This window comes from Nipponia nippon, unplaced genomic scaffold, assembly GCF_047370975.1.
Source record: "Nipponia nippon isolate SJK-2023a ecotype South Korea unplaced genomic scaffold, ASM4737097v1 scaffold_7, whole genome shotgun sequence".
Lineage (NCBI taxonomy): Eukaryota > Metazoa > Chordata > Aves > Pelecaniformes > Threskiornithidae > Nipponia > Nipponia nippon.
Genome location: NW_028262391.1, coordinates 11,968,865 through 11,979,900, shown reverse-complemented (window position 1 = coordinate 11,979,900; position 11,036 = coordinate 11,968,865). Strand labels below are relative to the sequence as shown.

The 11,036-nt window shown below is 61.5% G+C and overlaps 1 protein-coding gene across 4 annotated transcripts; it reads left to right on the top strand.

Moving 5' to 3' along the window:
• Nucleotides 1-818: 818 nt before the first annotated feature.
• Nucleotides 819-10,379, top strand: PTMA (prothymosin alpha). 4 transcript variants are annotated; one of them, XM_087740550.1, is made up of 5 exons: nucleotides 819-1,128; nucleotides 5,590-5,661; nucleotides 6,356-6,452; nucleotides 9,025-9,098; nucleotides 9,524-10,379. In XM_087740550.1, exons 1-5 carry the CDS (start codon nucleotides 1,084-1,086, stop codon nucleotides 9,569-9,571), a joined length of 336 nt encoding a protein of 111 aa, XP_087596676.1. In that variant the 5' UTR covers nucleotides 819-1,083; the 3' UTR covers nucleotides 9,572-10,379. The 4 variants fall into 4 exon arrangements, with proteins under 4 accessions (XP_087596676.1, XP_087596677.1, XP_087596678.1 ...); XM_087740551.1 differs by having other exon boundaries at nucleotides 826-1,128; nucleotides 6,359-6,452; XM_087740552.1 differs by having other exon boundaries at nucleotides 826-1,128; nucleotides 6,356-6,446.
• Nucleotides 10,380-11,036: the final 657 nt, after the last annotated feature.

Below are 11,036 nucleotides of genomic sequence, written 5' to 3'. Positions count from 1 at the left end.
CTCGCCGGTGCCCCGTTACCCCGCGGCGGCGGGGCGGGGGGGGGAGCAGGGGTGGCCCCGGTGCCCACAGGTTGGGGGGGGGGGGGCTGCGGCCGGTGTAACGGCGGGCTGCGGAGGGGGGAGTGCGGGGAAGCTCCCGGTGCCTGCCAGGCATTAAGGTCACGAAGGGGGGGGGGGGGGCGTCAGCGAGGCGGCCCGGGTGTTTTTTTTAATTGTAAAATAAGCAAATGGGTGGGAATCCCGCATTTCTGCGCGGCGGCCGGTACCCCCGGCGGGCTGGGCTGGGCGCCCTTCCCCCGCTCCCCCCCGGGGGCGGCGGTTGTTGTTGTTGTTGTGACCAAAAAAAACCACCGAAGTTTCCGCGGCGCGGAAAAGACGGCGCAGGTTGCGCGGGGGAGGAGGGGGACGGGTTACCCCGGCGGGCGGCCGAGGGGACGGGGCTCCCCGCCACCGCCCGCCCGCTCCGGCACCGCCGGCCGCCCCGGGCGGGCACCGCTCCCCGGGCGCTGAGGAGCGGAGTGCGGGGGGTGCGCAGCGCCAGTTCTCCCGCATTACTATTATTATTATTATTTTTAACTCTTATTATTTTTCCGCCCCGGCGCAGGCATGCGGGCTGGTTGCGGAGGGGGGGGGGGGGGGGGCAGGAGGGGCGGGGGGGGGGGGGGGAAGCTCCCTCCCGCCCGCCGCCGCCTCCTCACACGGCGGGGCGGGGCGGAGGCGGCGGGGGCGGAGGCAAAGCGAAGGGAGGGGAACAAGGGGGCGGGGCTCCACCGCCCCTGCGACTCGCCCACACTGAGACCGGACACGAACTCATCGCCGCAGTGCCGGCGCGCCGGCGGCTCCTGCCGCTTTAAGCGGCCGTGCCCATTGTTTGCGCCGCGGCCAATGAACGCCGGCGGCCGCGGCCGCGCGCGGCCAATGGGCGCGGCGCGGGGCAGCGCGCGCGCCGCCCCCCGGCTCTATAAGAGGGCCGGTGGCGCCGCGTGAGTCCCCACTGGCTCGCGCAAAGCCATCTTGGCATTGTTCTGCCCGCGCCGCCGCCCGCGCCGCCACAGCCCCGCCACAGCCCCGCACGCCCCCGCCATGTCCGACACGGCCGTGGACACCAGCGCCGAGATCTCCGCCAAGGTGAGCCGTCGCCCCGCGCCTCCCCCCGCCGACCGACGCTGTCCCCCCCCCCCGCATTTTTTTTTCCCGAGCGTTTTTTTTTTTTGCATTTTTTTTCTCTTTTCCGCTTTTTAAATTTTTTTTTTACACCCCACCCCCCCCGTTTTCCCGCTCGCCCCCCCCCCCCCCCCCCCCCCGTTGAAGTTCGCGGCGGGGCTCGGTGCGGGGCCGCCGCGCTCGCCGTCAGGATTCTCCCTGCGCCGTTTCTTTGTCTACAGCGTGCGGGAAACGTGCTCGCCGCCCTCACCGGTGCTGCCAGCCCCGCCGTGCCGCGCCGGCTGCCGCGGCCCGCTCCCTCCCGCCTTCCCGGGGACGCTGCGGGGCCGTCCCGCCGCGGAGGGGCTCGGGGAGCGTGGCTGTGTGTGGAGCCGGGGCGGGGGGGGGGGGGGTAGCGCGGTTGCAGCTCGGCCCCCGTCTCCAGCGGGGGGATGGCGGCGGCGGGCAGCGCTCGCCTCATTCAATCCGCTGCGGGAGCTTGACAGCCCCGTCAAACTTGGGTCCCGCTCGGCCCCGTCCCTGCGGGGGGGCTCGGAGCACGCACCCGGAGGGTTGCGGGGGGGGGGGCTCCGGAGCACGCACCGGAGGGTTGCGGGGGGGGGGGGCTCCGGAGCACGCACCGGAGGGTTGCGGGGGGGGGGGGGGGGGCGGGCGGGCAGTGACTTGTGGAGTTGCTACCGAAAAGGCGCGGGGTGGGGGGGTCGGTTTGTATTTCGGAGTTGCACCCCCTCGGTGCGGTGGGGGGGGGCAATGGCCGTGTCGGTGTTACTCCCGCAGGAAGGGGGGAGTTGCTATTTCGGAGTTGCCCCCCCGGAAGGGTTGGCGGGGCAGTTGCTGTGTCGGAGCCCCCCCGGATTGGGGGGGGGTGTGTGTGTTGTTATTTCGGAGTCGCCCCCGGAGGCGGCGGCGGGGGGGGTGGGCAGTTGCTATTTTCGGAGTTGCCCCCACGGCGGAGCTGCCCCGGGTGCGCTGGGGCTGGGGGGGGGGCTCCGGGCCGAGCTCCCCGCAGCGGGAGAACTTTGCGAGTCGGTACGGGGGGGTGATGGGGGGCGGCTGGGGAGCAGCGGTACCGGCCGGGGGAGGCTCTCCCGGGGGTCCCCGCTGCGGCTCCCGGCGCCCGCCTTTGTCTGCCAGCCGCGGCGGAGCGTCCCCCGGGGGCGGCGGGCACCCGGGCGCGCTGCGCTCCCCGTCCAGCCCGGGGCCGCGGCCGGGTCCTGCCGCTGCCGGGAAAGTTGTGGGGGGACCCGGCTCGACCCGGGCGGGGGCGTGGGAAGGCGGCGGGCGGCGGGGCGGCCGTGCCCGGCGGCCTCGTCACCCTGCGCCCGGCCGGCACCGGGTCGTGCGGCTCCTGGGGGAAGCGGGGCTGGAGGAGGGGGAAAGAATAAAATAAAATAAACCAAAAAACACCGGCAGGGCGGAAGGTTTACAAAAAACAACCAACAAAACGCCGTTTCTGGCAGATTTCGATTTCACTTCTGTTTCCCGCTCCCGCAGCCGTGCCCCCCCCCCACCCCCCCCGCCGCTCGCCCTGCCTCCGCTCCGGGGACGCGGCTCGGTCTCCGCTGCCTCCGGTTCTCCCAGAGCCGGGAAGCGGCGAGGCGGGTCGATTCCCCCATCCCTCCCCGGGGGAACGGGGCCAAGTTTGCCGTTAACCTTCCCCTGCCCTTTACGGCGTGGGGGAAGGGGGCCTCGGCCTCCCGGCGAGGGGGGGACACGGGGGTCCGTGCTGCGGGGCGGGCGGAGGCGCGCAAGGCGGCAAGGTGACTCCCCCCCCCCCGCACACCAGGTGGCGGGGGGGGGGGGGACGGGGACGCGGAGGCAGCAGGGCCGTTCGCCCTCGTCCCGCCTCGCCGTCCGGAGCGCTCCCGGGAGGCGGCGGGGGGGGGGGGATCCCGCCCCGCCCGGGCGGCGGCTCCGCGCCGAGCACCGCCCCCGCCCGCCGCCGCCGTGCCGCGGGGCGCCCACCACGTGCGGCCCTGCCCGCGCCGCCCCCTGGGAACCGGAGTCCGCCTCGCCGCCCCCGCCCTCCCCGCCTTCGCCGCCGCCGGGGACTACATTTCCCGGCAGCCCGCGGGGCGCCGGGCCGGCGCGTTGGCGGGCGGCCAATGAGAGGGGCGCGGAGAGTGGCGCGCGGTTTGAACGGCGGCCGGGCGCGTGGCGGCGCAGGGGGGCCCCCTGCCGGCGGGAGGCGGCTCCTCCGCCGTCCCGGGGCGGCGGGGGGTGGGGGGGGCGGGGTGTGTGTGTGTATGGACGCGGCTCCTTGCCGGGGCGGGGGGCAGGGGATTCCTGGCCCTTTTCCACCGGGATCGTGCTCCCCGCCGGCGGCAGCGCTGGCGCTCGCGCCCCCGAGGAGCAGATCAGGAGCGAAGGCAGAGCTTCCCGGGCAGTATGACTACACGCCGTTGCTATTTTATGGACAAACAGCCTCGCCACACCTATAATTAGAGGCTCTGTCAAAGCTCTGGAGCTAAAGCAGCCCCGCCGCACGGAGTGCCGCTTTGGAGGCTGCCGTACATGTCTGTCTGTTTGTATTGGACTGGGCCCGGGGAAAGGCAGGAGCTGTGGGCCTTCCTGCAACCCTGTTGCTAGCACAAACTTCATGACCTGGCACCCTGATGGTCGTTAAACTGAGAGCGTCCTCAGCCGTGCAGGAAAGGTCAGGGCTGGAGATGTGTCCAGCTAAAAATCCCCAAGAATGAGTTGTTCCTTCACCGGGCGGATTGCTTACGTTTTGTGAAGGACTCTTGTTGAAAAGCACCATCGGGTATAGTGAGATGTGGAAACTCTGACTGCTCGGCTTGCTCGGTGTTTAACTTGGGAAACGCGTTGTCGCCCTCCTGCCCATTTGTCTGATGCGAGGCAGCGGTTGCAGAGCGCAGCAGCGCGATGGTGTGCGAGAGGTTAAATGGTTGTGGTCAGCCTCCGGGGAGCAGGGGAGCCGCTGCTCAGAGCGTGAAGCTGCGGTAGAATTGGGTAGCGTGGAGGAGATGGCCTGGGATTCGTATGCGAGCAGTGAAAGGAGGAGGGAGCTTGTGGTTTTGCTTTACCCCAGACTCCTGGGATGCTGGCTCCATTAGGTGAGGTTCAGTCAACAGGTATAGTCGCCCCAAAGCTTGCTTCCAAAGAAAGTCTTTCCTTGGTGCTCCGGCAGCCTGGGTGCCTCCAATGGCATCTATGCATGTCCGTCTGAGCGGTTTAAATAACCTGGTGGTCTAAAACCCCTGCGCTGCCTTGCCGAAGCTGCCTGCAGGGTAGCAGAAACCCTCCCAAAACCAGAGCAGCGGTCACGCTAGCAGGGCTGGGGCCGTGCTCTTGCCCGCCGGCGTTCCCACGAGGGAAGTGACGGTGGCTCAGCGAGAGTGAAAGTGCCCGCTGGCTGCGAGGCAGCCACAAAGGGCAGGTGGGAGCGGGGCAAAGCCGCTTGCCGCCGCTGCTGCAGCGAAGCAGGGAGCTGCCAGCAACTTCTAAACACCTCGTGGTCGCTGCTGAAGCCGGCTGTGCCGCTGGCCCCGGGGAAGGGCCTCTCTGCTTTCCTTGGCTGGGGTAACGCTCCTTGTGCTGAAGGATCTCGCTCCAGCTGATGGAGGAACAGAAGGGGAGGAGGATGCAAGCAGAGATGCCAGTGTTAAATCCAAGTGTTCTTTATGCGGGAACATAAAGTTGGATCCTCTCAGCCTGTTTGCCGAGTGACTTGGCATGACATTTTGACAGTGATCAATAGCAAAAACACACAAGCTCCCGCTCTCCTCTCGCTCTGCTCGCGGTGGAGATTTGAACCGAACTAGCCAGGCACGGCTCTTGGAGCAGTGTAAAAATAGACTTCTTCCCCCACCCCATCCTGTTACACTTGAAGCTGTGAGCTGGATCCTGGAGTCTCCTCTGCTGCCGCGAGAAAGACCAGGCGTGTAACATTTACCGTATGATTTTCCCCAGGCAGGGCAGAGACTGCAGTCTCTGCTAATGAGTCCCTGGGATTTGTTCCTGCTGCAAAGGTACTGAGCAGCCGTGGACGTCCGCAGCCCTGGGGCGGCAGAGCCCATACGTTGGACGGGGCTGTCGGCTCTCCGTGGCATTGCAGGAGCTTGCGTGGACTGTGCTAAGATGGGCAATCAGCCAGCTCTGCTGCTGTTGAGCATATGCAGGCGGCCAGCTCTGTGTGTTCGGGTGCTCAGAGGTGAAACAGAGCAGTCTCTTTTTTAGATAGCTGCTCTCTGGCAAGGCTGGCTTGGATTGAGATTCGCCCCCACGCTCTCCCGTTCCCAAGGAGGAGCCAGAACGTGGCGACCAAATCGCAAAGCAAATGGGTGTGAGGAGAAACCAGCTTCTGCTCTCTCTTGGACTGTGTTTTTCACACCTGATCTGCAGCTTCTTTGACCCAGGCACCTGGAATTGGGGTGACTTCTCTGCTTTTTCTGCTCCTTCCAGGATCTAAAAGAGAAGAAGGAAGTTGTTGAAGAAACAGAAAATGGCAGAGATGCACCGGCCAACGGCAATGCTGTGAGTATGGCTAAGATCTGCAGGGAAAGGCAGCACTTATGCCAACACCTTTTTATTTTCCTCCCCCCCCTCCTCTTGCTTTTGCTGCGAGCTTCTCCCCAGGCCTGCCTTTGGAGAGGGGACTCCTCCAAATGGCAGTACTGTGCCGCGCAGAGCCCTCGGGCCTCTGGGGCTTGGGGTTCAGCCCAGCCTGTGGGCAGTTTGTGGGTGTGCAGAAAGGAAGGGCTGGGCTTGGATCCCTTCCCCGAGAGCTGTGTGAGGTTGTGTACAGTGCCGCCTCCTTCCTAGGCACTGGGAAAGGAGAGGGGGAAAAACAACCCCAAACCCTAGATTTACAGCGATACAATCAGTTAAGCAGGGAAACACATTGTGTACAAGTAAACGGGTTCGTTTCCTATTTTTAACACACTGGGGGAAATTGACTCTGCATTTCAAAGTGTCACAAGAGCCTTTGCAGTCTTTGTCTTGGCCTCGGTGCTGCAGCCCCAAGTTATTCCGGGCTTGATCCTCTGTGCCTGGGCTGCCTGCGTCGTGTGGCGGCAGGCGGGAAGCGGGTTGCGCGCCTGGGGCTCCGGTGGCCCCGTGCTTTGCTTTAGGCAGGAAGGGTTGGGGACGCGCACTTCTGCTGAACATCTTTTCCCCCTTCTCCCTTCCCCAGTGCTTTTTTTTTTAAGTGATATTTTGTCTTGCCAAGGAGAACGAGGAAAACGGAGAGCAGGAGGCTGACAACGAAGTAGACGAAGAGGAAGAGGAAGGTGGTGAGGAAGAGGACGAGGAGGAAGAGGGTGATGGTAACTTTCTTTGTTCCCCCTGCACCCATCCCAGGGACAGCAGACTCCCGGGAAGCAGCAGAGAGCCGAGAGCAGCATCTCCCCCTCGCGGCTGCGGCCGGGCAGCTCTCGCTCGCCAGGCTCAGTCCTGCCTCGCACGCCCAGGCCACCGGTGCTGGGAGTGAAGTCAGCCTTGAATCCCTTCCAGCAGGTTGAGGACAGATTCCTCCCTTCCTCCTCTGGCCAGACGGCACCGTACCGTGGCGCTGAATAAGCGCATTAGCCCTTCCGTGCGAGTAGTAAAGCCTGCCCTTGATTCTTGTGATTGCAATGGCTGCCGCAGGCATGGGTGCCAGCCGGTGGGACGAGGACAGCCCTGGATGGCCGTGCCTTGGCACCAGGGATGGGTCACCATCCTTGTTCATGGAGCAGCACGCTCAGAGGCTGATGTGGTCCCCTCTCCCACCCCTTTCCCGGGCTGGATGCCATGTGGAAGCGGTCAGGGGAGCCTGCAGCTCTCCCCGCTCCTCCAACGGGAGCAGACAGGCTTGCTTTGAACCTTCCCTGTCCGCAGTGTCCTGCGTCTCCCTGCCCTCCCCTGTTTCCTGACCTGACCCAGCCTGGAAGTGGGTTTTGGCAGCAGCGACCAGAAATCCAGCAGTGACTTGCCGAATCACTTCTCACCCTCCCTGCTATTATTTTTTTCCCAAGATCTACTTGGATGAATAATATTGTTTATTTTTATCACTCGTTAAGGCTGGGAGAAAACCATCCTTGTTACGCTGACATGAACTCGGGGCCCTTGATTAGCTGTTACTGGGTTAATCCCCTGTGAATTTTCGGTTTATGTGCTGACCTACTAACCTGTTGGTTGGTTTTGGGAGATGGGGACAGGGCTGGAAACGTCATGACCATTAGGCCAGCACCTATTCAGACAGCGCAAGCAGGGAAAGCTGCCTCCTTTGGGGCAGTGCTCTGCTCTCAGCAGCCTGCTGGCTGCCGTGCCCTTTGGTAGGAATTGGCTCGCTAGGGAAAAACTGGGAATTGTGGCCCTGTTCATACGTGGGATTTTAACCCTTGGGGACAGAGCACAGTGCTGCCATGTGCTGTCCTGAGCCCGTCCACCTCAACCCTGCTTCGGGTTGGAAGGGGGGGAATACTCGTCTCTCCCTGCTCCCCTCGGGCAGGAGGGGGATGCGTGCGCCTCAGGCGCGCATGTGTGGGGTGGAAGTGTTGCTTGGATACTGCTGTGACAAGCCCAGGGAGCTTCGGTCCCGCAGTGCCAGCCCCGCTCCTCCCAGCTCGCCGAGCGCAGGCACGATTTGGCACACAGCACTGGGAGGCGCACATGCCTCGTCGGGATCCTGTGTGGGCTCTGTCCGTCCATGCCCGCTGCCCTCGGGTGATCCCTGCCTGAGAGCTGCACCTGAGCAGCTGAATGCTGCAGGAGGGAGGTTTAAAGGCAGCGAGTGCAGCTTGCATCAGCTTTTTTTTTCCACCACTTGCGGCCAAACTCCATCCCGGAGTTTGACAGCAGAGGGGAGCTTGAGGGTATATTTTTCTCACCCTTTTCCCCATCCCATCTCATTATTTGCTTTGCTTAAAGCAGCTCAAAGAACTAAAAATGCTCCCAATCAGCTTGGTGCTGTCACCTGACCCGCTGGCTGGCCTGGTGCATGTGATGGCTGCTGGGCTGTTGATCCATGGCTGGGAGCTAATCTTGGCCCTTTCTGCTGTGTGGGCCATGCCGCGGCTGGGCACATGCCGGGGAGAGGAGAGGGGAAGGGAGGATGGGCTGACCTTAATCCCCCCGGCTGTCTATACGTGTGGCTCGTGGTGGTGGTTAAAGCCAGCTTACTGGCCTTAACGCTCTAAGTTTCAGTAGGGTCTCCTGTTACACAAGAGACTTGTCTGGGCAGCTGAGAGGTTGTTCCTCCTCTGGGGCCTCCGGTCTCGCCCCTGACCCCCCAAAACTGGCCGAAGGCGATGGACTTGGTCGTTCTGATCCACTGGCCTAGTTGAGCTCAAAGTGGGTCAAAGCCCAGAGCTCTCTGCTCATCCTCCTCTCTGGCTGTACGATAAGTTGGTAGCATTTGTTTGCTGTTCTGATAATTAGAAAGTGTTCTGACTCAGAACTAATGCGTTCTGGCTCTCTTAACTCATTAAAGATGGACTAATAGCTGCAAAGGGAAGCAGAAGTAATCTGGAGCGGTTAGGTGGAGCAGCCACTAGAGTGTTTTTTTTTTTCCTCTCCCCCTTGTTTTCTTCACCCCCCTTTTTGCCGTCATTTCGGCGCTTGCAGTAGGTGCTGGTTTTGCTGTCCCATTGCCCGCGCTACAAATGCAGTGTGAGCCAGACTCGATGCTGCCAATCCTCATTTCCCCTTTGGGGGAGGGGTCAAGTCAGTTGGGGGATGCCCCAAAGGCCCCCGTGTCCTGGAGTACCTCCTGTCCCAAGCAGGGGCTGTGCCAGCTGGGGAGATGGGACACTGGACATGGTGGTGCGGGGCTGAGCCAGAATTAAACCCAGAGGGGAGGCGCATGGTGCTGTAACCCTCTGAGAGGGTCTCACGTTCCTCCCCTTCTCCATGCAGGTGAGGAAGAGGACGGTGATGAAGATGACGAAGCTGAGGGAGCCACAGGCAAACGGGCAGCTGAGGACGATGAGGTAGGAAGAGCAACCAGCCCCTCAGAGCCACCTGTGTCCCCAGAGGGCGTGGGGGCCATGCCGGGCTCGGGGGCTGGAACGCCCTGCCGGCACGCTCCCCGTGCCTCTCCAGGGACGCAGCCCAGTTCCGTTTATACGCTGGCCTGGTTAGCAGGGTCTCCGCTCCGGCTGCACGGAGCTGCTGGCCCTGGCTTGGGGAGCTGCAAGGTGCTCATGGCAGGCCAGGCTGGGGGTGCTCGGTGGCTCCCCGAGAGGATTTTGCATGAGGGGGGGGAAACACTTGCGTTGCTCTGTCCTTGTCCCGGAGGTGGGAGAGGGACCTGAAACCCTCTCCTGCCTCGCTGCCTGCCTTGGTGTGGCTCTCGCTGGCCCCCCAGCAGCCCCGCTCCCCGTCCCCTCTCCTGACAGCTTTGCTTTCCCCCCAGGATGACGACGTCGATCCCAAGAAGCAGAAAACCGATGAAGATGACTAGGCAGCAAATTATTATTATTTTTTTTTTAAATAAGGAGGAAAACAAACCAACAAAAAAGGCCAGCGCGTCCTCTTCACCCTTGGGACCCCCCTCCCCTCCCGTTGCAACCCCCTCCCCACACACACACCCTCCCTTCCTCCCCCCTCCGCCGTGGTCATCCTCACCAAGTAGAGTGAACCCCGTCTCCGGCCCCCCAGCGCGGCGCTGCCACTCAACGAACATACGAAACGATTCGCCCGTTAGCGGGGAGAGAAACCCCCCCTTCCCCCACAGACCCCCTCCCCCCCAAGCACCAAAACTTCAAGGCCCTGCTTTCTTTCTTAAAAGTACTTTAAAGGAGAATTTGTTTGTATTTTTTATTTACATTTTATATTTTTGTACATATTGTTAGGAGGTCCGCCATTTTTAAGTGATCTCGGATTGACCAAAAGGGGGGCTTTGAAGTGTATATCTCTCTTGTTACCTATCTCTGACTTTACTTGTGGTGTGACCAGGCCCAAACCATTATCTCAAAGGAGAATAAAACAAAACCTTGTAAAAAAAATTAAAAAAAAAAAAGACAAAAATGCAAAAAAAAAATTTACAATCTTATTCTGAGCATTCCAGTAACTTTTTTTGTGTATGTACTTTAGCTGTACCATAGATCGTGGTTTGTATGAGGTGGCAAGGCCAAAGATAAAAAGGTTTTCTTTTTTTTTTTTTTCTGTCTATGAAGTTGCTGTTTATTTTAATTTTTTTTCTTTTTTTTGGCCTGTTTGATGTATGTGTGAAACAATGTTGTCCAACAATAAACCGGAATTTTATTTTGCTGAGTTGTCCTAACAAGGCTGCCTCCCAACTGCTGCTTTTTGTTTTAGTTTTCATTTGTTTTAGTGTTTGTTTTCTTTCTCCCCTTCTTTCTCTCCTTCCTTTCTTTCTTTGCTTTGGACTTGGGCTGGGAAGAGAGTTGGTGAGGGGGTAGAGGGGTGCAGGGTGTTGATGGGGAGGATTTGAGGGCTGCGGTCCCAGCACGGCCGCTGCATGGTCCCACACCTCCGGTTGCTCTTGAGGAGCGGTGGGGACAGGTTAGACTGGGAAACCATCAGAGAGAGAGGCTAAATGAAAGTGAGCTGGGGTGTGTGGGTGTTCAGCCATCCTCCTGTCCCTCAACAATCGGACCTGGGGGTTGTGCTTGGCTGATGCAGCGGGGATGAGAAACCCATCCCAAAAATGCTTCCTTACGATGTCTGCTGCAGGTGGGTGACCCTCCACTTGTGGGACGGTGGGTGCTGAGGCTGTGCAAGTGCCTCTCCTGCCTTCGGGCTTGTTCACAGCATGGCTGGGAGCAGGGTAGGATGTGTGTGCTGGAGAAGGCAGTGCTCAGCAGGGATTGAATTCAGCCAGATCTGGTCCCTGAGGGATGCTCCAGCCTGCACCGGCCCCCCAGCAATTTCTGGGGTGCCAGGTTACCAGGGGTTTGGTGGTG

Coding starts and splice junctions, on each gene's coding strand:
- PTMA (XM_087740550.1), top strand. CDS start 1,084: ATGTCCGACACGGCCGTGGACACCAGCGCCGAGATCTCCGCCAAG. Junction 1,129..5,589: donor GCGCCGAGATCTCCGCCAAG/GTGAGCCGTCGC, acceptor TGCTCCTTCCAG/GATCTAAAAGAGAAGAAGGA. Junction 6,453..9,024: donor CGAGGAGGAAGAGGGTGATG/GTAACTTTCTTT, acceptor TTCTCCATGCAG/GTGAGGAAGAGGACGGTGAT.